We start from the raw sequence: 25,412 nt of genomic DNA on the forward strand, positions 1-25,412 counted from the left end.
AGTTCTGTTCATTTAGGTTAAACACATGCACTGTGTAGCTGTTTGCCTCTGCTTCCGGTCTTTATGCTAAGCTACTCTAACCATATACTGACTCTGCGCAGGGTAAGGCTACTGATATTATTAACAAGACCAAAACCAGCAATGAATTATTCAGTCTCTTTTACTTCTTCACAGCTTCTCAGAACAAGAGACTCAGTTGTTTCCTTAAACAGCTGCTCAATGTTTAGATCAAACGTTACTCACATAGAAGGAAAATAGTGGATTTGCTGGGGACGAGTTTCAGCAGCGGGTTAATCAGTCAGTGGTGAAGACTTGTGAACCAGTGCAAACGTGTGACTCACTCACAGTCAGATCAGACTCACACACCGTTGGTACAGGGAAGATGTTGATCATCTCATCTCATCTCTGAAAGAAACTCAGACAACAAAATGAAACTATCTGGCTCGACATATGTCTGGGTCCTTGGTCCAAGTCTGGTCTGTATTCTTCCATGTGTGGACAGACTCCAGCTGGTATCCTCTGGCTCTGCCTGACGGTTGGAACATCTTTCTGTATGAGCACCAGAATTGGTCCAGATGTGGCATCTGATGATCATGGTGTGTGTGGGCCAGATTTGGGCCGTGGAACCGAGCATGTGCTTGACTAAAGTACTGAATTAGTCCTTAAAACGACTGTTACTGACTTTACAGCTTTCCTCTATGTGGAAACACACAATAGCACCGAGTGTTATTTGTTGTGAGATGTAAACACACGAGGGAAATCAGGTGTCTCCTCTCTGTCACGCTCCGTGTGGCGCACACGCCACATGTCACTCAGTGTGTTTTTAATGGAATAACTTTTCTTTTTTTAAAGAAAAACTGGGGAAATGAAAACAGACCTTGGCTCAGAGCCGGACTCCTGAGATCACGCATCACCCCAGCCCTCTTCCACTTCGTCTTCCTCCTCCTCTTCATGTGATTTATATCTGTAACGTGAGATTAGACAGGCAGGTGCATGTCTCTTCACATCAGCGCTGCTTCCAGGTGACCCACTTACACAGCGAAGTGAAGTATCAGGATGCACAGCTCTACTGTCACGCAGAAACTTCACACAAAACGGATTTTCTCCACATATGTTCACATATGTTTGATATTTAATTTAAATATGCAGCATTTCCTGTCTGTTCCCAGAGGCGTGAAGTGTTCTCTGCAGCTGCTGGACGACGCTGGAGCTCAGTTTGGAAGAAAGAGCACCCGCCTCTGGAGAGCATCAGCCGAGCACGGAGCGCTGAAGTGGGAAGAAACGAGTGAGAGGTGCTGCTTGAAATTGGCACTGATTCCCTCCCTCCTTAAAACCCCTCACATCCCTCCACCCACCTGCTCATCAAATCCCAGCAGCATGGAGGATGGGTACGGAGCATGATCTGGACAGGAGATGGGGGCCATGAGGGGAGAGGAGCAGCTGGATGCAGAGCCTGGAGAAGGTGATGAGAGGGTGAAGAAGATGAGAGGAGCAGAGAGGGTGAAGGTGTTGGAAGAAGAGGAGAGAGAGGGGGAGTTTTTTTTCCTAAACATTACTTGATTTGTCTTTTTATTTATTTTTAAGAGTCAATTCACAAAAAACCTCAGGACAACTACAACAACACTGACTAACAAAATGAAATGATAAATTAATCTCAAGATCCACAGATACAACAGAAACCTATAAATAACATAGGGAGCTAGAGGGGGAGGGGTCAGTGCAATAACCAAGTGTCCATATCCAAACAAAAAATAACTGTATTTATATTAAATATGATAAAATGAAAGAGCTCTAAAGAAAATTTAACATATAAAATTTTTTATTTGATGAATATAAAAACAGTTGATGGAACTTTACCTCATTTTAATCTGGATAAGTTTGATGTTGTCAGTACATGACACATTAAGCTTCTGCTCCAGGAGAGATCCTGTGTGGAGTGATAGTGATGATGATGATGATGATGATGATGATGATGAGGCTGCAGAGTTCCTTGAATTAATAACAGAAAAAAAAAACGTTGTCCAGGGTCCAGATGTTCGTCACATTCATGGTTTTCTGTTGTTTCACAGAGCTCAGGAAGGACAGAGATAGTGGAGACGGTGTTTTTGAATCTGTTGATGCTCCAGGAGGATGAACGTGATGAATTTTAACACGTTGGTTAAAACATGGGAAACTGAAAATGGAGGCAAAAAAAAAAAAAACATGATCAGTCACCAACACAGTCAGGGTTCAGTGAAAAGTGTGATATTGAATCCAGGCTTTATTCAGTCCTGCAGCAGTCGTGACCATCTGAACATCTTTCTCACCTGTTAACTCTGTTCTGTGAAGATGAGGTTGTAGAAACACTTTGACACGTTTGGTCTTCTAATGCAGACCTGAATTAGGATGCAGGACACAGTATTTGTACAGGATACAGGATGAGGCATTTCAAAGTGTGCAGTACACACGGGCTTAATGTAGTTCTCTGTGAAGACTCTGAAATGTGAATGATAGCAGAACAGACAGGAGGGATGGATGAATCAGGGAGATGGAGGATGAACAGCCTGTGGTGCTACAGAGCTGTTTGGATGCTTCATTATCACTTCAGATCCCTGCTCACGTTGTCACGTCTCACTTCTAATGTTCATGTTGTGCAACATTTTTTAGTGATAGTGAAAAACAGGATGAAAATATGAATTCATCCTCTGTGAACCAGGCTTCATGAGTGATGTCAGGCTCAGAAATAGAGGAAATGACTGAATAAAACATCAAAGCCAGATGAGGTCTGATCAGAAACAAACAGCTGGATCTCTGCTCTCAGACAAATGAATGCATGCAGGCTTTTTACAGCAAAACCTGGACAAAGATGTTGATGTAGTGGTTTGTTCATTTACGTGTTTCGCATTTGTTGTTGCTTTGAATGAGTGAAATGAATCTGTGGTGACAGTTACAGCAGCAACAGTTTTAACATCTGTGGGTGTCCACATACTTTTGGCCACTATGTGCAGTAATACAGACGAACATTTCTTTTAACACAACATGATCTTTGACACACAAAGAGAAATGCCTCTCTGACACAAACACACACACACACACACAGTGCTCCTGTGCTCATTATGAGCAATTACAGAGACTCTCATCATTGGTGCCTGACACCAAGTGTCATCACACACACACACATGCACACACACAAACACAAACACAAACACACACACCTGACAAAAACAGTTATCATCTTCCTGATCTTCTTCTTCTTTGGCTCCCTGCTGTTCTTTCATCAAGCTGCTCGCACCAGACTTCTCTGCTTCTCTCTCTCTCTCTCTCTCTCACTCACGCACACACACACACACACACACAGTCTGTCTTCCTCAGCGCCTCTGTCCTTGCACAGACCTGTCAGAGTGGTTGACCTTAATTTTCTTCTTCTTGTTGGAGAGTAAACAGGAGAGAAGCACATTAACGTCTGGAATATTTTACAGTCATGGCAGAGGGTGTTTTACATTCATGCCGTGCGCGTGGCGGTGTAAACACTCAGTACATATGGAACACAACGATAACGGTGATGCACTTAGAGAGAAGCAGCCGCGCTGATGCTCTTATCTCTGCACAAAGTGACGGGAAAAGGCTCCAGGCAACTTGAAAAGTGTTCTGGGCTTGGAGCAGAGACACATGTATACCATATAATTAGTTGAAGGAAAACACATTTGGTGTGTACACATCATCCATATTTCACAGTCTTCTCCTCTTCTGATAGCAGCAAGCCTCACTTGAAATAACAGTAAATTAGCTGTGACACTGTGAGATCTACTTCTATAGGAGTTTCCCCGCGGCTGTAATCTGACAGGTGAAACCTCCAGCTCTTTAAAACTTTATGGCTGATAGAGCTGTAAGTGTGTCAAAGCACAGGAGGAATGATCAAACTCTCTCTGCTGCAGCCACAAACCAGAGGAAAGTAACTCAACAAATGTATTTCACAGCAGATTAAGTGCTTCCTCATGCCATGGACTGATTATGAAACAATGGGCCCCTGGGCACAGACGGTAAAACCCCTCCTTCAAAGAAGCAGCCAGATGACACCAGTCATTTTGTGGTAACTTTAGTTATTCTGCATCTTTTTTTGTGGTTGTTTTATGTCTCCTTGTAATCATTTTGTGTCTCTGTGGTTGTTTTGTGTCTTTGTTTTGTGTGTTTTCATTTGAAGATATGACTATGACAACAAAATTTCTAAAACTTGCTTGTCATAGTCATATTTGATAAACATAACCAGAATATACTTTATTCAAGAGCTACTTCAGACAGACAGTAATCCATCATCCCTTATAGCAGTCCAGGCTCTACAGGCTGGGGGTGTCGTGTACTGCACCAGTTGAAAATGTATATGTTTATTGGGTAATTTAGTGCAATTTGTGATTTTGGGTTATAAAACTGACCTGGACTGACTCTGGGTTTGTACTCCTTTTTCTCCCAGAAGAAGAAGCAGCTCTGTCCATGTGTAACAGTCCGCCCCGATACCTGCAGGGCTCCGTCGTCTCGCTGGGGAGGAACTATGTCAGAAATCCTTTTATCTGCCACAACTGTTTATCTGCAGCTATTTATACATTAAAACTCTAAAACTATAGGAATATACTGCGCTGCATGTTGCAGGGTAGGTTACATCTGGAAATGTCAGACATACAAAGAAGCAGAAAGATGACATTAAGCACGCCCCCCCGTCCCTAATAATCTGCTTTCAGCTCATTTTAGTGAGGCTTCACTGGCTGTGTATTAAAATATAATTAAATATGAATCGAACGGGGCTGAGTTTGACTTTTAGATTGGCCATCTCTCTCTCTCTCTCTCTCTCTCTCTCTCTCTCTCTCCCTCTCTTTCAAGTTTAAATGCTTTATTTGCATGAATGGATGAAAGTATATAAGATAATGTAATGTGAAAGCAAATGTAAAATATCATACATAAATGCATGTATGCATATATAAAATATAAATATGCAGAAAAATGTACATATTAACTTCACCCATTGTTACAGCCTCACAGCTCTGTTACCTTATTGTTTCAAGTAAACTAAATAGCACATTAATTTATTTATAACGAAATCATCAACACCAACACAAAGAATTAGACGTGAGGTCTGTGAAGTCAGTAGAAGTCAGTAGTGAGGTCTGTGAAGTCAGAGAGTGGCTCGGTGGAAATGTGCTGTGTGGATGTTTTGTTGTAAAATCAAAGAAAAGGAAATATAAAAACCCACAATGCAGAGCTGTGTGTGGTGAGGAGAGCTGCCCCCGGGCCGACTGCTGCTCTGGGTTATATGAACGGGCCACTCTGGGCCCAGGTGTGTCCCGTCCTGCTCATTAAGCTCCTAATTGCTCTGCAGCCCTGGAGACACATACACACATTTGTAAATACACACACACTCCATCATTTCAATATTTTAGATAATAGTTTGTGTTTGATCTGGTCTCTGTGCACAAAGCCAGCTGGACCGGTCCTTTCAGAGCCCTGACCTCAACCTCCGTCCAGCAACTGTGAGCCAGACCTGGTCACCCAGCCTCACTGATGCTCAGGTGTCTGAGCGGGAATAAATCCCTGCAGCAGGTTCAGCATGTGGAGGAAGTTAGAGCAGCAGATTATCATCATTTAAGGGTTTCAAGTTTTTGTGGGTTTTCCTTGGTGCCGACAGAAGCTGAGGACTCTAATTAGCAGAGACAGTATTTGTGTTGTTTCTGTATTTTCACCCAGCAGGACACAGCATCTCCTTTACCACATCATTCATGGATGTTTGGATTTTTTCTGCCATATCAGGGAGATATTTTTCTCTGGTATGTTTTTATACCGAGCAGGGGAGCAAAAACTGATCCACACACACCCCAAGTCTGTTAATCCAAAGGAGCCTCACACATTAGGACAGTCAGGCATCGCGAGGACATTTTTCTGACTCAGGGTCAGGATGTGGTCGGTGTGGCTGGCGTCAGTTCTCCCACATTACATCCGGTGAATTCTCCTCTTTGTCTCTTTCTCTTTCCCCTCGGCTCTCAGTGACTTTCCTCTCATCGCTCTTCCTCTCTCCTCTTGTGCCCGAGGGTTTCCTAACCTCCGCTCTCTCCCTCTCTCTCTCTCCCTCTCTCTCTCAACAAGGACACAGGCTTGTTTTGCATGTGCACATCAGGTTGGACTGTGGGCTGCTGACGTGAAGCCACGCGTGGTGGTTTCTATGAGCATAAAATGGAGCGTGGAAGATGTTCGCTCACAGATGAGCAACGCAGCAGAATCCGACCGGACAGATCAGACTCGGGCAGCAGCTGAATGATGTTCATGAGATTCATTTGATTGGTGCACTTGTCACCGGAAATGATCATTGTTTTGATCCATGAAACTCAGAATGAATCTGAGGAGCTGGAAACATGCTGCAGATCAACATGCTGCTAAACAGCTGTTTGTATTTTCCTCAGTCTTTTGCTCTTCATGTGATTTAGTTTATGAGCCTGAACAGGATCCATTAAAATTTGACCTGTTTATTACCTAAATGAAAAATGCATGTTATCTGTCTGCTGCCTTTCCAAACATCTCATTTAACCACGGTTTGAATTACGTAAACATTACAAAAGTCGTGCCTGGAGGAATCAATTTCAGAGTGGACCGCACTGTGTCATGATGTCAGAACGTCTCGTGTGCCTCACAACCTCAAGTCTCTGCCTCCATGCGTCATACAGACACTGTAGGTAAATGTCGCGGTGGCTAACTATCTAGCTTGTTTAATACACATTAATACACTGAATTAGATTGTTTCAAGTATCTACAGATAAACGCTAGAGTCAACTACTGTTTGCATAGTCTGGTTGAAATGTAGACATTTTTAATCACTTGAAGAAGAAGATGAAGGGAGATAATAAAAACAAATGAAATGGTGAAAGCTGTTATACTCAAATTTAAGGTGTATTGATTGATTTCAAAACACCAATCACACATTGAGTAACATTCACCTTCCACCAGAGGCTAGCTGATCATTTCCACAGTCAGACTGTTACACATGGACAGAGCTGCTGGAGATCAAAGCTAGCTTAGCTTGGTTATGTTTTCATAGCCTAGCCTGTTAGCTTAGCTACCTTTTCATAGCCTTAGCTGTTGGCTACATTTTCCTAGCACAACCTGTTAGCTTCGCTTGACCTATGCCTTTATTATTTCCATTTAATGCTAACTTATACGTCCACTCCACCACATTTCAGAGGTACATTTATAACTTTCTACTCCATTACATTTCTTTGAGCTTTAGTTTAACAAGATACTGTAAGGACTGTAACACCAAGCACATGCAGTGTACTGGGTTCCCATTAGCCCTGCAGAAAAAGTTGATTCCTCTGATTGGCACTGTATTGAAAAAAGCTATTTCATATGGTTAGAATTCCTCCTGGGCGCCTTCCACTGGAGGTGGTAGGAGGTCTCGGGGTAGACCCATAAAACAAGAAATCACATATCTCCTCTCGCCTGGGAGGAGCTGGAAACGTTGCTGTGGAGAGGGATGGAGGAAGTGGCAGAAAATGGATGGATGAATGGATTATTTCACAAACTAGTGACAAAGGCAGTTTTTTTTAATGAAGTTTCCCCTGGAGATTGTCCCCAGGTTTAATGTATAGTTTGTATAAATAATTAGTAACAGAGGAAAGAATTTAAGGCACCAGGGCCATCTGAACACTTTAAACCAGCTGGATCAGTGGATTTAAATTCAACCAGCAGCTTCACTTTCTATGTGTTGCAGGTCTGTGGGGTCTGTAGCAGCAGTGGGGAAATAGATGAGTAGGAAGTCGTTTGCAGGAGCTGCAGCAGATTTATCACAGGTAACCCAGCACAGGTGTGGTGTGGTCATCGTTCTCTGGCTGTTGTTGCGTCTCTCTCTCCTCTGCCTCTCGCTCCGACTCCGCTGCATTACTGCTTCTTTATCTCTTCCCTCATCTCTCATTCAACCCCTCTCACATTCAGTCTCTCTCTCTTTTTAATGCTTCAGGTGCTGCAAACATCCTGAACAAAGACTGCATCCATCCTCATTGTTAAATATCTGAAAAAGATAATTTTTATCAACAAATCTTCAGGTTTTATTTTCCTGCATTTTACTGCCCGTTTGCACATAAAGGCAGCCAGACAAAGTGTCAGATAACGTGCTCCGTCTGCACATGAATATGATTATTGGGACGGCAGATTAACAGCAACAGTCTCGGCTGAATAGGATTGTAACGACAAACCTCTCGACAGCCTCACACAAACATCACACAGATTGACAGTGTGTGTCCCTGGAGCCGGTGCAAGATGTCAGCAGTGCGACAATAACACAACACAAATCTGCAGACAAAGACAGAGATGATCATGGAGAGAGACATCAGGATAAATATGATTGAGTGGAGGGAACCTGAAAACACAAATTTTCCTGATGAAGACGTCATTGTAAACTCATAAAGGACGGCGCAGTGTGTTTCTGACTCCCCTGCAGCCGTCAGCGAGGTGCATTATTACAGTAAAAGACTTGTTATATTTTCCTCAGTCTCTGCTTGCTGCGTTTTTATTGTTCCATTTGCATTAGGTATGGCACCTCGGGTAGCACTCAAATCACATTAGAGCGTGCGGAAATGAAATCAGAGGCCACATATTGATGTTTCCCGCTGAAGCAATTAATTCTGATTTACGGCGGCTTTGGGGTGAGAAGCTGAGGGACAAATTTAGCGCACGCTGCCATAAATAATGTTTTCTTTTAAAATGAAGCAGCACTCCTTCACTGTTACACGCTCTCATGTCAGCCAGGGAAGCTTTGCTCCAAATTCAGATGATTAGGAAAAATTAAAATGACATTAAATTTGTAATCTGGTTTACAACATGAAACTGAAATAAATTAGGCTAATTTCTAAAGCATAACTAATAACTTTTATCCTTAACTGTAAAAACAGTGCTGCTTTTAGACTTTATGTATTTTAATTTAGGGAATAAGATAAAATAAGTTAGGATGTTATTCATATAGCAGAGATTGGGGACAGTTATAAGACTTTTTACATTTCTTATTTCACATATTCTAAACTGGACCAACCAAACTTTTATATATTAGACTTACATCTGTCCGCTAATTACCCAAATCATCTAAAGATGATAACATAAGAGACATCATTCACAATATTTATTTGATTGGAAGAATTCAGATGTTGCAACTGAGCCCAACCCTGTGAACAGTTGCAACATATCAAAATTACATGAAATTTTACTAATAAAATGTAGCTTTTTATCCCAGTAAAAATATTATTAAGAAAATATACATTTTTAAATAATATAATAGTACTATTTATTTACACAATTATTTTATAGTAGCATTAAATTATTAATGTTTATTAATATTTCGTTTGGTTTCGTGTAGAACAAAGGTCTATCTTGCGTCAAAATAGGCACAAGTGATCTATCTTATTGCTTATGATGAACAGAACAGGCTAATATTTTCTTATATGTTAAAGTGATGATTCAATAACCTTAACCATGTGTTTCCTGTTGTAACCATGATGCAGAAAACCCCTTAACTGAGCGAGGTGATAATTTAAACACAAACTGAGATCTTTCTCTAAATCAAACCAGGTTGTTTTTGTGCTGAAACCCAACCAAACCTCAACCGTAGTGCTGACACAGACAAACGTGCTGCTGATGGAGGCGTCAGATGAGGAAATGTGTCTATGTGTTGGTCCAGAAGTTAACTTGGAGGACAAGTTTTCTTACATAAAAGTTTTTCTTATAGACTTATATTTTCACAAAACATTCAATTCAAACACTGACCCAAACAGAAAGAGCACCAGCTTCAGTGGTCAAAAAGTTGTTTTCCATTTGGTTTCAAAATCACATTTTTCTCCTGCAATAGTGACGATGCACCACATGATCAGACCTGACAGAGTCCAGCGGGATCCATTTGGCTGCACCAAATGAACATGAGGAGTCTGACATACAAACATAAAATGAAAAGTTTGAAGACTGAAAGTTTCTGATAGACTGAAGCCGACCGGTTTCCCTTCTGATGGTGAGAGAGAACGCTGTGTCTTCTTGTTCTCCGCTGCTTGATTTCCAGCTGAGATATTAGAGCAGGATTTCACATTCTCTTACTTCTTGGCCTCAGATATCTCAATACCAGACAAGACACTACAGAGAGGCTGGGTTACATGGACGGCTGATGCAGAGACAGAGAGAGGTGTTTTATGTTATTTTACTTCTAACTCCCATAAGAAACTGAACTTGACCCTGTGAGACTTCTCTTTTTCCCCTTGAGCTTCTTCTCTTCTTCAAGTTTCCAGCCATGGAAAGCATCAAAAGTTGTTGTCTGCAGGGCCTGTACGTCAAACATCTGTAGAAACGCCTACTGATAATGCAGAAGGAAAACGTGACTAGAAATCTTTTCTCCACTGTGATGTGCGAACACTGGCCCTGAGAGGCAAGTGGAAAAAAATGTTTGTTTTTGTAATATTGATCTTCATCACAAAGGGCTGAATTTCTTTTTTCTTTGATGTGCTACAGCCCTGATATAAGCTAAGCTGAAAACAGTGACAACAACACTGTGCAAATGGACACATGTTGAACAAGCTGAAGCAACAAACAGGTGCACTGATCGACAGGTGGCGGTGACCACAGACTGCAAACAAAGATGGACGCAGCCTCTGTGACGTCACCCACAGGTTTCTGAAGCTCAGAGTAAGCTGCTCTGCTGTTGTCATCTTGGCAGCGCCTGACTCCGCCCCTAACTCCTAGGTAATGCAAAAATGGTCAAAGAGGTGTGTAGAGCTGAGACTTTGATGCATGATGGTTTGCAGCAATCATACAACCACACCCTCAATTCTCCATGACTTTAGTCCTCAATAAAATGTAAACAGGTGAGTTCTATAAAATTCAGCCCGTACAGTTGTCATGAAGGAGTAAATTATCTCCAGAGACCAGAACAGTTTCTGTACCAGGCTGTAAACATGTTTATTTCTGCTGTTAAGTTGAACATTCGAACATGGGAGTCTCTGGGGACTGACTCACTGCTGGAGCCAGACTCTAACTGCAGCTTTCAGCTCTTCACTGTTGAAGCTTCATGTCTCAGCCTTCAGGTTGATGCTTGGTGGTAACACATCAGGATGTGCAGCAATGTGCCAACAGAAATAGGAACGAAGAAGGTAACAAGTAAACATGGATGGATTTGAAACACTTAAAAAAAAAAAGAAAAAAGAAGTGGCTTTGCGAATGTAATGTGAGTAAGGAAATGCGTTCAACACATTTGTTAGACGTCATGGATGTGATTCTGTAATGCTGAACATAAACTTTTAAATGTATTAAACACTCATGCATCATGTGTTTGTTGCTTTTGGGTTGAGAACATCCACTCTCGTCCTGAACGCTGCCGATGACAGACACCACCTAACAATCACCATAACTCAGCATCAGATGCCGGAGGAGCAAACAGGTGCAGCTCTCCACCGCCTGCAGCTGCAGCCACCCGCCGCCTATGGGGCCGAAACACTGATTCAGCAGCGTCTACACCCAGATCACCTCGGGGAAACGGCGAGAGATCCCTCTGCAATAACAGCACATTGGGTGCCTCAGCAGAGAGCAATCAATTAACAGCAAGCAGTCTCTCTCTCCTCTCCCTCTCTCACACTGTAAAACCTGTCGTTCTCTCCATCCCTCGTGTTCTCTCTGCTCTTTGAGGAGAGGAGACGACTTCAAAGGCCAGTTGTGGTTACAGCAGCTGTCTCCTCTCTTGGGTATAAATATTCCATCAGCAGCGTAAAGTGAACAGCGTCCCGTCTGAATACAGTAAGCTGCTCCGACACTTTCATTAAATATTCAGTTATATAGGCGACTGTGGGAGCACAGCATGTGTGTGTGTGTGTGTGTGTGTGTGTGTGTGTGTGTGTGTGTGTGTGTGTGTTTGGGTGCAAGAGGAAAAAAAGGCGAACAATGTGTGGTTGTGTGATGTGTGTAAGTGTGGGAGTGTGATATAATGAGATGAAGGCAGTCGGGTTGTTGAAGAGATAGACCTGCGATCAAACATCAAACAAAGGACAGGAAATCAGAGGACTGTGCAGTAAACTCTGGATGTGATGTGATGTGTCCCAGTTTATGCTCTGCTTCCCTCAGAGTCTAAAAGCACTCAGCTCCATAAAAACTAAAAGTCCACAGCCACACGAGCCGCTCTGCTCTGCTGCATCAGTCTCGTGCTAAATTGATGGAGTTCTCTTTTTAGAGATAACCGGAGTCATTAAGACACATTCCACAGGAAATAAAATATCCTATTAAATAATAATCACATATATATCTGGACCAAATTTAGGTGCAATCCATCCATAACCGCTACGAGATTTCCCCCTGAACCCAAAATCAGGATTAATAATATGGGAATGATTAATATCTGTGGTTTAGTGTTAATCCAGTGAGTGGATGTTGCAGCCCAGTCTCCCAGAAATGATGTTTCTATACAACGAAACTGCAACAGCAGATGTTTTTAGTAGGAAAGGTAATGGCTGAATTATGAAGCACCACATTTATTACTGCCAGCAGATTCACCAGCAGGGAGGTGGCTGGGGTGGATGGTGGACAGAGTCCTGTCTGTGGTTAAGGTCAGAGAAAGACAGTGGTCTGAAACATGAAGCATCAACAGTGAGGAGCTCAAAGCTGCAGTTCCTCTAATGACTAGAGTCTGGCTCCAACACTGAGTCAGTCCCCATAGACTCCCATGTTCAAATGTCCAACTTTACAGCAGAAGTGTCACAAAGTGTCATTTACCTTAGTCTTGGCTCCACAGGCCTCTTTGCCTACTTTTGGATTAGCTGGAAGTTAGGGGCGGAGTCAGACACTGCCAAGATGGCGACGGTGGAGCAGCTCACTCTGAGCTTCAAAACCGTTCTTCAGAAACCTGTGGTGGCGTCAAAGAAGTTACATCCATCTTAATTTACAGTCATCATAAGCTGCTGCTCAGACACTTAAAGCAACAACAAATCCTCATTATGTTAGTAGACAATATTATCTGATAACAATTCATTTTCCTACAAAACGTAGCTGCTGTTGCAGTTTAGCTACACAGAAAAGTAAAAGACAAGTCATCAAGTGATTCATCCTCTGGGGACCAGGAATGTCTGAAAGTCACTCCGTCCAATAGCTGTTGAAATATTTCAACATATTCATTCAATATTTATCTGGACCAAAGTAGGGAACCAACCCAGAGTCAGGCCAACGTTGCTCCCACGCTGCTCAAAAACTGCATTTCATAAACACTGACAGCTCAGAGAAAACACAGCAGTAAATGAATGTGGTATAAAGATCCCGTTGTGTGTGTGTTCCCCTGTGTGTGTGTTTCAGCAGTGATGAATGGTGATGCCGCTGCAGGACGTCTCGAGGCCGGCAGCTGTGATGATGGCAGAGCAGACTGTTCTAATGAAAACTGACTGTGAGGCTCAAGTTCAGCAGCAGCAGAGACTCGAGGCCATATTTCACTTCAGCACCACACTGTCAGGTTTATAGAAACACTGCTGGCTGCGGAGGAATCCACAGGCAGTCAGCCTCACACACTTCTTCTCCTTTTGTTTCACTCCAGCAAGAATCCATCTGCTCTTCCTGATGTCAGTTCCTAAATCCGGACTGAGTCTGTGTGGTTGTGAGAAGCTGAGGCCTAAAACCGGGTCCACATGACAGAGAAGGTTAAGGAACAATAATTCACATGTCTTATTTCCAGCTTGGCTGATTGGTGTGTAAAATGTGAGCTTGGCATTTAGATTATGAGTCAAGTTTAAATGAAATCTCAGTCTAAACACATGGGAATCCACTGACCTGCATGGTAATGACAGTAAATCTGAATAGTTTGACCTTTCATGCTGCCATTTACCTCATCATTAGTTAACAAAACCTGCATGTCTACATTTTCTCTCTGTAATTGCTCACTAATATTTCATCCTGCTGGCTGAATAAGTTTTATGAAGCAGTTTTTATTCAATTTGCAGGCAAACGATGGAGGAAAAAGCGCAGAGTGCATCATTTTTTAGATGAAATCTTGCTTCCTGACAGCTTGTCTCTCTGCAGGTGTTTCTGATGGACACTTGATCTTAAAGTTACACTCACATGTGAGAGCGGAAACATCTCCCACTTCATCCCTGTGAGGCTCCGTCCGCTCTAACACACATGAATGAAGCCTTCAGGGACCACGTGAAAAGGTCTCACATTTTCAGTCTCACCAGTCGCCTTTCAACAGGCAGCAATTATTCCCTGTGTCCTTTTCCCATCGCTGCACGTTTTCTCCACAGCTCCCAGGAGGCAGAGAAAATACAACATGTATGTATATATATATATATATATATATATATAAATACACTGAGTTGTCAGTTTATTAGGAACACTGAGCTAAAAATAACAGTCCTGCAATGAATCCTCCTTCATCAAGGTTATAATGTTCAGTATTTGTTCAAATTGTCTCAAAATGTCTAAAAACTATTAGACTGGTGTTATATGTTTTGTTGAGCTGTTGCCTCCCCCCCAAGTGTGTACAAGATCATTTACAGACTTGTGAACACTCACACTCCACTTGTGTATGTGCCTCTATGGCCGCCACTCATCTCAGCCAAGGGCACTGCAGTCGTTCCTCCTGACAGACGAGTCACTCACCCCCCCACCACCACCACCCTGCAGCTCCACATCTCTCTCCTCCTGACAACATCTCCATCACTCCTCACCTCCTCTCCATCTCCCTCCTCATCCAGCCTGCTCCTCCTCCTCCTCCTGTTTCCCCTCATAGAGGAAGAAGGAGGGAAGACAGATGAGTGTATGAGGCCCAGCATGGAGCCGTGGTAACGATGCTGGTGATGGAGATGGTGTGGGGGGGTGAGGAGTGGATGGATGGAAGGATGGAGGGATGAATGGGAGGGGAGAGCCGAGGGCACGGCAGGAGGTCGAGGTAGAAAAGGTGAGATGAAAGTGGAGCTGAGGGTGGAGGGGCTGATGGAAGAGGAGCAGGGCTGCACTTCAAAAAGCTTTATTTAACACTGGACTTTCTTCAGCCCCCTCCCTCACCACCTCACATCCGCTCCCCCTCTGCCTCCCAGCGCTAAATGATGCAATGTGCTATCAATAGTGAATGTGTGAATTCTGCATTTTTCAGGCACCCAGGCAACACACCGAGCTGCACACTAAGTTATTCACATATATATAGAGTATATACGGGTGAGAAACACACTCCTTCACGCCCACCAGGAGGCTGCAAGTCTGCGTTATCTAACTCCTACAGACGGCTTCAGCTGGAAAAAAAGAGTCTGCTTAAAAACTGACGGAAATTGGGTCATGTTCTAATTTGCTGAGAGTAAGAGAGAAAGGCAAAGATCAAACTGGAGGAAGCTCTTTTCTGTCAGCCTCTTCAAAAGAGCCCAAACACTCTGAATCTTGTCCTGCTTCAAATTATAATCTTTATGTCTTTTTTTTCTTGCTCTGAAGAAGAAGATCAGAATCTGGTGTTTCTCTGCTTTGGTTTTTTAATTAATGACCAGAGGCTGCGCTGCAGAGGAAAGACAGAGAGGGGACATGGATTATTAAAAACAGAGTCTGGTTGATCTGTTTTTAACTGCTCGAGTTTTATTTACCTTGTTTCTTTGTGAAATACTTTTTCATAAACATTATTCCCATTTTTTTCTCCATCATTTTCACAGCAAATGATGAATATTACACGACGAGTGCGTCGCAGATTTCTCATGTTATTTCTTGACCCACATCTCAGTGTTTCTGGTGAGTTAGACACAACGCAGATCTGCACCAGTTTTCAGGAAACTTCACATCAGAGACGAAGAGTCTCTGTCAGAGCTGGGACCTCGTTAGAAACAGATGGGAAATTACTGAAAAAATGCAGCTTTTTTTATTTTCAATATTAGCTCTAACAATGAAACAATTAGTCAATTAATTTGCAGATTTTGAGGATTTAGTGAAACATTTCAGCTGAAATCTCGTTCTGTGGTTCCAGATTCTCCAACGTGAACATTTGCTGCTTCCTTTTGTTTCATGTCGTTATAAACAGAACCTTTGATGAGATAAAGTGTTTGAAGAAACTGGGAAACTGTGATGGGAACTTTTTCACAACTTCACTACATTTACCAGACAAAATAATTAACCAGTTACATAAGAAAATCATTTTTAGCATAATCGATGATGAAAGTAATTTTCACTTGCCCCACTGTTTCAGGCCTCGCTTCATGCACGTCTGTCAGCAGCTGACTGGACTGTGATGCATGAGAATTCACCACTGTGGGTTTTGTACAGGCTTTTGTCCACTGGGTCTTTTCCCTCCCTGTCAAAGACACTAAAGATGCTGTAAAACCAGCTGCACATATGAACTGTTAAGGCTGAGACTCTTGTTCCTGAGAGAATCTGTGTCAACAGGGACCTCATCAGGCTGAGTGGTTTTGCAGATGAAGTTATTAGACTTCTGAAAGGTTGTGGGTCTTAATTTTAGTAAAAGTATAATTCTGCAGCCTGTGAGGCTGGACAGCTGACTGCACAATAAACTGAATAAACATGAGATCTGTATCACAGCTCATCCTCTGACAGGGAAACACTGGACCAGTGGTGGAGCGACCTGCTGACCAACATTAACCCTCTGACATCAGTAAATACACAGACTTCAACCATGAACACACTCACACGTAAACGATCTAATGGAGGGAAGAAAGCAAAGCGCAGATTCTCCCTCCGTCTGTCTCGTGAATAATTTCTCTGCTGAGGGAAGAACAGATTTTCCTCCCAGGTAAAGAAGAAGAAGCCTGTGGGCCAGAGCACGTCAACGCTCATCTTTTCAAAATGTGAGAGAGGAGCATCATCAGGGTGGGTGGAAGCTGCTGCCACAAAAAACTGTGTGGGTGGTGTCAAGATAAAACTGAATTAAACACATGAATAATGTGAGTTAAAAACCATTAAGAAATTAAAATGATTAAGATCAGCTGAGAGGTGCAGCTAAAAAGGACCTTTTCAGTTTAGTTTTATCCTGATATGAATGAGTAACATGTTCCAGCAGCTTGGAGCAGGAAGGCTAAAGGGCAGTTTCACCAGACCAGACCTGGGGGGTGGGGGGGTCTAACTGGGTCATAGATGCCAAAATGACAATGAAAATAAATAAATAAAACCAGGAAAAATAAATCACATAAATAAATGATCCCTAGAGACAAAACCCTGGTGTAAGAAAATGTTTTCGGCTACGAAGAGCAACAGGTTTCAGGCAGCGAAATGCCTCTTCCCTTCATTACATACAGACCCCCATACCCCCACCCCACCCCACCCCCCATCGCCTCTCGTCCATCCTCCCATCATTTTCACTTCCCTGTAATTCGACGTGAAGCAGCAGATCACAGGGAGGGGCTCTGGGCTGAATTGAGACGTGACTGTGGGGATGATTTGAGCATCATCCTTCTGAAAGCTGTGGAATATGACGCCCTGCGTCTCTATCATGGATCCTGCTCTATGCCTCAAACTGATTCATGTTAAGAGGCGACAAAAACAACCAAAAAAAAAAAAAAGAGCCGGATTTTGTGCTGGTTGACGCATCAAAGGCAACACAACAAGAAGACAGAGGGTCACTGCAGCAAAACAAACCTGCTGCCTTCAGAATCACTTCTGGTTATGAAGTAAAAGTGAATAAAAGTTAGGATGTTAAATAAACAACATGACGACGTCCACACCTGTCGCCCCACTGCATCAGTTTAATGTGAGCCCCTGCAGGTCAGCTGTTACCAGTCACCACATTTGAACAGTGGTAGGAGGCCAGTAGTCTGACACTGGGCTCAGAGGTGAATCATCAGGAGAGGAAAACCAGGCACCTAAGGGGAAAAACTGGCCCCCAATGGCCCCTCTTATTGGCTAATTTTGCAATAACAACTTCAAAACCCCCTTAAGCCTCCCACAGAGGACCACTATGTAGTCTGCTCCCGTAATGATGTGTGTTATATCCAGCATCTACAGACTGCCTGCATGTGAGGCGTTCAGGGAACATGGTTAAATTGTAGCCTATAACAATAACCTGCATATGAGGCATTTAGGGGACATTGGTAAATTGTATTGTGTACTGATAGTCTGCATATGAGAGGTTTAGGTGACTCCTGTGAACTGTAGTGACAGAAAATGGCAGAAAAAGTGAAGTGTTAATTATTCATTTTTGATAAATGATTATGAAATATGGTCAAACATAATTTTGCTTTTGTTTTTTCTTTTGCAGGGGGGGCAGTCAGAGAGCTCAGTGGGCTACTGTGGCTGACTGGTGCTTCATTTGTCAAACACCAAACTGTGCATCACGGCCAACATCTGGTGAGGACTGTGACAGACAGCCTGGCTGCCAGATCATTGGTTTATGCTCACTATGTTAAATCTGGAATAAAATCTGCATAAACACAGGTGAATGACAACAGCTGTGCTTCACCATCAGCTGCACCACCACAGTTACAGGCAGCTGTAGTAGTCGACAGTTGTCTTCATCACTTCCTCCCTCTGTGGCTGCTGAGCCTCGGCCTGTTAAGCCTCTGCTCTGTGATCATCTGTTAAAAAACAGACCAATAAACCGTCTGTGAGTCTCCAACAGCAACACAACTTCAGCACTGAGCTTTTCTCGTCTGCACACTGGACTCTGAGTATGTCCTGTTTTGTCAGTCGGGCTTCAGTGTCTGTTAGACTTACAGAAAGCAGAGTTCTGATTGGTCTAGCAACGGGGGAAACTGATGAGCTCCTGGTGTAAAGAGAAACCGGATCAGTCAGGACCAGGTCTGATCCTCAGGACGCTTCTGAACTGGTCTCATGTCCTCAGCCAATAAACCGGTCACATGAAAACGTCCCGGATAATTTCTTTAATGTAAAATCAAAGCTGCTCTGTCCTGACTAACAGCAGTGCATCATCACACACACACACACACACACACACACACACACACACACACACACACAGAGTGAGTAATGAACTCATACCATTACTTGTCACACTTATAATTAGCAAGTGTGTGTTCTTGTGACTAATTGCTAAATGATTAAAGCTGAATACAGAGACCATTAGACTGAGGTGTAAGTCACACAGTCACACAACAACTCTGTATCATACACTGTAGACACACACACACACACACACAGTCACAGGTTCTCTAATGATGCTGCTGATGGGAAAGTCACAGCGGGAACATGATACTCATGAGGAAATCTGTGTGTGTGTGTGTTTGTGTGTGTGTGTGTGTGTGTGTGTGTGTGTGTGTGTGTGTGTGTGTGTGTGTGTTTGTGTATGTGTGTGTGTGTGTTTGTGTTTTTGTGTGTGTGTGTGTGTGTGTGTGTGTAGTCGACAGTTCACAGCCTCACTGCCCCTGAGACGAGAGAACCTCAGGAATCCAAGGGAAGATCTTTTCTGCGAAGCTGCAGATGCAGCCTGTCGGCATTTTAGAGCTTTACAAGCTTTACTATGTGTTATCTCCTCTTGTTAATACAAGCTGATTTAGTCTGGTGTTTAACTACCCGACACACACACACACACACACACACACACACACACACCTGAATGTATAATCTTTCTTTGTGCAACGTTCGATTTTCGAGCCTTTTCGATTTTTTTCACCTCCTCTCCTTCTCCTCCCTCTTCATCCTCCTCCTCCTCCTCCTCCTCCTCCTCGTCTCCTCCGGGGCCTCTGAGCAGATAACCAAGCTTTGTGGCCGTCTGTCAACGTCTGGCCAACAAAAATCAATGGTACAGCTGATCAGTACGAGGCCTCCTGCCCTTCTGGGACCGGAGTCTAATCCTTAATTTGAGCCGTGACAATGACCTTCTCTCTCATTGAACCCTCAGCACTGTTAAAGTAACAATGGTTATAATGGAGGGATATTTAGAAGAAAACCAAAAATGATCTTGGAAATCATAAGGTTATTTTGAATGTTACGAGTTTTCAGCACAAACACAACATTATAACAGTTTGTTGAGTTACTTTGAAAACGCTGTATGAAGTTAGGGACGAGTCCTGTTTCCATTTAGATCCAGTTCTCGATCAGCAAAATACTCACAGTGGTTCTGATGTTAACGAACCTTTCATCTCCTCCTTATTTTTTAATAGGAAACACCAAATGTTAAAAACATGCAGATGATGTGAGCAGCTTGTCATTCATCACCTTCACTGACTGCTGCTCTCTCAGGTTTTAAATGTCTGTGATCACCGGCAGCAGATTATTTGCTCCCATCATTATTTCTTCAGCCAAAAGAAGGATTCATGACTTCAGTGTAAACATGTGGTTTTGGGGCAGATCTTGTCACTCAACAGTTAAATGTAAATATGCCAGCACAACCAATGTTTTTTTTTACCTGTGTAACATTATTCTACATCTGCAAGTGAATTGGGTTTGTGTGTCTGAAAGACAAAAACATCTGTTGTCGAACATCTGCAGGCCGAGCTTCTCTGAGAGGTCGCTTCACCTGCAGCTGACTACATCTGGCCACTGGGCTTCTAACGGCGGTGACAGTGAAAGTTACACTTTGAATTGTTTAATCAGATCTGTGGGAGGTCCGGGGACTCCTGGGAGAACAGGAGGAGATGGAGCAGAGTGAGGATGAACGAGCAAGTATCAGAAAAAGATTAAATCCACCAGGGGGGCTGAGAGGGAGAACAGAGACGGAGAGAAGTGGCTGAAAAAGCAGGTGTGTATTGATCGAGTTCAGCGAGAGGCATGATTGTCTGAGCTGATGAGGAGGAGGAGGGGGAGAAGGAGGAGGAGGGGAGATGAACGGCAGCTCCACCACCACATCAGGCCCAATTTGTCTCCCATCCACCTGAAACTGTGACATCATCACTCTCCTTCCTCACTGCTGATTCAAAATCTGACCAAAACACACATTTTGACTGAAAACGAACAGAACAACACACTGTCACGTGTCTCTTTGTGCATAGTCACTTTATTTATATACCATGTTTTTTACATTTCCCTGTGTTATATGTTAATTTTAATATTATTTATTATATTGTCTTTGATGCTGCCTTGATTGACACTGTAATTTCGTTGGCTCTGCTTTGTATCGTGATGATAAACTGAACTGAACTGAAACATCAGAGTTTTGTATCAACCATCACAGCAACTTACTGTAATTTTCATGATGAGGTTTTTTGTAAACCGTTTGCTGAGAGGGAACAAACACAGTCTCTTACACACATTTGCTTAATAATGTTTCACAGGATTATTTTGTTTATTCTCAGTCTTTTTTTTTTTTGGATACAGTGCAGCTGTCGGTTAGATTTCATGATGTGGAAGAATTTTGTTAATTTGTTTCTAAGGATTAGGTTTTTACCTATTAAGGTGATTACCCTGAGTCCCAGCAGCTCACCTGGTGGAGTGAGAACCATGAAGACTCAGTCCTCATCACAGGGGCTGGGGTTCGGGTCCGATGTGAGGCCCCTTGCTGCATGTCCGCCCCCCTCCCTGACTTTCCTGTCTCCTTCTCAGCTGTAATAACGGCAAAAACGATTTAAAAAAATGGCTGCTACAGAATAGAGCAGCTTCAGATGAAGAGACTCCTGCTGCTGCTGCCTGCAACGCATTCAGGTGAACAAATGAGACAAAACTTTTCCCCCACCACCAGTATGAACCGAACAAATAAACTGTCCGGTCTCTGAGGAGGAAGAAGAAAAAAACCCTGATGGACTGATGTTTTATTGCAGCTCTAGAAGGCAAACACGCTCTACAGAGCACAGATAATCCCTCCATCCCTCCACTCACTTTAATGTTTTTGGCTTAGCTTCAGGACTCCATGCACACAATCAATACGATTAGTTGAGCAGACCTGTGACCACTCACACACACACACACACACACTGACTCTGAGAAAATTTGTCACAGGGAAACACACAGAATGAAGAGTGTGTCCTCTGACTGGAGATAAGCAGACTTTGAATTGCTATCTGGTTTCTGGAGAGAGCGAACATGAAAAAAACAGTTAATGGCAGTGTTTGCTCTCCTTCACACACACTCACTCACTCACTCACACACACACACACACACACGTTCTTAATTATGTGTCCTTCATGCTGATAAAAGTGTCTGTGAGGAACCCAGAGGCACAAGCCCAGAATCCATCACTGACATTACCCTCTTCTTCTTCCTGGGATTGTTTGATTGGAGGTTCCAGGGCAACAGTGTTGCTAATGCCAATTGATGTCAAGAGACTGCGGGAACTAATACTCATCACACACACACACACGCACACACACACACACCACACACTGGTTTATGTACTAAAGAGCTGCCAGATCCAGCATTATTGTCCTTTTCCAACCTAGTTTTGAGGTTTTCCTCGCAACATTTCATGCTGTTGTGTTGGCGGCTCTGCCTTGGAGATAATACAATAAATAATAAAGGCCCCATATTTTACTCTTGTTCTGTGTTTTATCTGACGTGTTGATCTCCATCAGAAGATATATCTGTGGTTTTAAGAACCAAAAACCATCTCAGTGTAATTACATCTCCTCTCTTTGGAGCTCTAGTAACAACAGGTCAGTCAGCCAATCAGAAGAGAGGATCTGAACCTCTCTTCTGATTGGCTGACTGTTTTCTGAATGATCTTATTAAAATATTGCAGATTTCAGGTAAACACAAATCCTGCAAGGTTGGATGGTGGGTCCAGGCTTGTGGCGTGGCTGAGGGTGGTGACTGCTTTGTTGTGACATCACAAAGTTCCAGAAGTCCTGACGGCTGGTTTTAAGGCTCAGTTTCTGAATACAGGCTGTGTGCATTTCTCTGTGGACTGAGGCTTTGATACTTTCACAGTATTAATATAGAACCTAGACCTGCTTTATAATCACAAACACATGGACATCTGCCTTTAGACTGGATGGAGCTTTAAATTTATAAAGAGCTGACACAGTTCAGAGATCAAAAATTCATCATTCCTCAACAGAAATTAAGGATTTCTTCCCCCTGTGACACCTGCTGGGCTCCGGTCTGGACAGTACCCGAACGCACTGAAGCTTTCTGAGGGTCAGAACCTACACAAATCTGCCAACACAAAGATTCATGTGTGTGAGTGTGAAGCAGCTGAAGGGTAAATGGACAAAGAGGAGATTGACTTTGGAGCAAAAATATAATTTAGGCTGAGAGAGAGAGATTTCACAGCCAAAGACAGATTGTGCAGAAAGGATGAAGATGAGGTGACAGAGGGATGAAGTCAAATAAAGGTTTCTCACGCATACACACACACACACAAACACACACACAGACAGACACACACATACATACATTTTTGATGTTGCTTGTAATGTTGTCCATTTGTCTCAGTGGCTGCCCCTGTCACTGTATCATCAGAGTGCTATCCCAGCATGCTCGGCTGTACTCTGCTGGGCTTAATGTGCTTGGATGTGTGTGTGTGTGTGTGTCATGATGCAGGGCTGGTGGAGAGGCTTAGAGGACCATGATGAAATATGACACAGCGATCACTGCCTCATGCAGCAGTCTCGGCCTCATCATATGAGGCAGGTGTGTGTGTGTGTGTGTGTCTGATGGTTATTGCATGAGGACAGTGGGGATGAGGGACCGGGGATGTAATCAGCTGTCAGTGTGATGCAGGACAGGGCTCCTTCCTCTCCTCTCTCTCCCACACACAAACACACAAACACACTAACACACACACTTTCTTGGATGCATACACCTAAAAATCACTTACTCGTAGACATATTTAGAGCCCACAGTGTCTTCAGTGGCGAAATATTTAATTCATTAGTCAATCAACAGAGTATTAATTGACTACAATTATCAGGCCTGATTAATTGTTTGTATCTTATAGAGACTGAGCTGAACGTCCTCTGGGGTTTGGACCTTTGACATAACCAGGATCATCACGTACATTTCTGACATTTGTCAGATTAAACTACTAATTAAACAAAATAACACTGATTAATGATGAACATATGATAATATGTAGTGTGTAGAGCCAAAACAGATTGTTTGTGATTATATTTCTAATTACTGCATTCATTAAATTATTACAATGATTCTGATTAGTATGAATATCATTTTCATGTTTTGAAGTTGTCCATTTTGTCTTTAGTTAATTAATTATTCTGGTTTACTGCAGTCATGTAACGCACTGAAACGTAGTGAAATGATGGTTTGATGGTTCAGCCTGTGCAGCTTCAGGAGCAGGTTCTGAGTCTTTGTGAGGCTCAGGACATTTTGTTTCTGCGTTTATTAAACTTGTTGTGTATTTGATCAATGTGGCAAAAAGTCTCTGGAAGCAGTTGAAAGGTCAGAAGGTCAACATGTGGGCAGTATCACATGACGCCCTCTGACCTTTCAACTCATCATCTCTGCTTTGGTGGATGGTATCAGGGGATCTGGAGACCTGCCAGGACCCAGAGCAGGAGCCCTTTGACTTTCCACATCGTCCTCAGGACAAAGTGCACATTTTTTCTCTGTTGCTGGTGAGACTTTAAGAAAAGAAATATCTTCAATATGTCACTGGGGTGTAATGAACACTGGACCTGGGGTGGGGCTTTGGACAGCTCACACTCTGCTTTGATTATATCTACCTGTTGATTAACACATTTCCAGGATATATGACGTTAACTTCTTCTCTGCGTGTCTGCAGCGTGTTGTCTCTGTGGTGCAGATTTGTGCACAGTTTCCCCAGAGGGCGAGGTCACTATTAATTATCACCAGTATAATGATTCGGAGTTTTCCAACAGGCCTTTGACCTTCACTGCGTGAGTGAAATCCACACTGTCACATGACGTTCCCACTTCATCCATTAATGCTTGATTGGGGCCACAGAGGGGGCCATGGCACGGGGCTGACAGCGCTGTCACGCTCTTTAAATCACCACAAAGTGACTTGTCTCTCAGTGAAAGTCTGAGATTTAGTTTAATATCTGAGCCTGAGATGAATACAATGACGACATCTTTTGGTTTGTGTTTTTTTTTTTTTTTTTTTTTTTGTCGAGTATAAATTAGAGAAAAAAAATGATATGTTCAGGTTTTTCTGTGCATCCACAGGGACTGAAGCTGTCACCTAATTCCTGTAATGGAAAATCTTTACAGGTGTCAGAGAGGTGTGACCTCACACAGCCGCGGGAAACAGCCCAATGAAACTACAGAGCCTGATATTAAGTCTCATGGCGCAATCACACATCAGCAACAACTCAACAGATCCCCCCCCACACACACACACACACACACACACACACAGGGTGTAACAGTAGTCAGCAGGCTGTAAAAACCGAGCAGTGATTGGATTACCTGTAATACAATCAGATTCCTCCCCATACTGACCGCACTGTGAAATGATATCTAATCAGAGTTACTGCTGAGGGACGGTCCAAGGGTGAGCAAAACACACACACACACACACACACACACACACACACACACACACACACACACACACACACACACACACACACACACACACACACATCTACTCTTACCAGCAAG

The 25,412-nt window shown here is 43.0% G+C and overlaps 1 protein-coding gene and 2 long non-coding RNA genes across 3 annotated transcripts in view; all 3 read right to left on the bottom strand.

Moving 5' to 3' along the window:
- Nucleotides 1-351: 351 nt before the first annotated feature.
- On the bottom strand, nucleotides 352-2,156 carry LOC139626308 (uncharacterized). The gene is made up of 3 exons (XR_011692199.1): nucleotides 1,858-2,156; nucleotides 1,356-1,453; nucleotides 352-1,266 (listed from the first exon to the last, which is right to left on the bottom strand). It is a non-coding gene; the product is annotated as an uncharacterized lncRNA (long non-coding RNA).
- A 150-nt stretch (nucleotides 2,157-2,306) lies between these two features.
- Nucleotides 2,307-7,350, bottom strand: LOC139626310 (uncharacterized). Its single transcript, XR_011692200.1, has 3 exons — nucleotides 5,222-7,350; nucleotides 3,195-4,512; nucleotides 2,307-2,375 (listed from the first exon to the last, which is right to left on the bottom strand). It is a non-coding gene; the product is annotated as an uncharacterized lncRNA (long non-coding RNA).
- Nucleotides 7,351-12,744: 5,394 nt separating this feature from the next.
- The window catches only part of pomgnt1 (protein O-linked mannose N-acetylglucosaminyltransferase 1 (beta 1,2-)), a 94,109-nt gene continuing 81,441 nt past the window's right edge, over nucleotides 12,745-25,412 (bottom strand). Inside the window, exon 22 of the mRNA XM_071486610.1 lies at nucleotides 12,745-12,874. Within this exon, the coding sequence (XP_071342711.1) occupies nucleotides 12,808-12,874 (67 nt within the window). The 3' untranslated portion in view covers nucleotides 12,745-12,807. The remainder of the gene's footprint in view (nucleotides 12,875-25,412) is intronic.

Source organism: Trachinotus anak, unplaced genomic scaffold, assembly GCF_046630095.1.
Source record: "Trachinotus anak isolate AG129_WGS33_773 ecotype Australia unplaced genomic scaffold, CSIRO_AGI_Tana_v1 ptg000010l, whole genome shotgun sequence".
In the NCBI taxonomy this organism is placed as follows: Eukaryota; Metazoa; Chordata; class Actinopteri; order Carangiformes; family Carangidae; genus Trachinotus; species Trachinotus anak.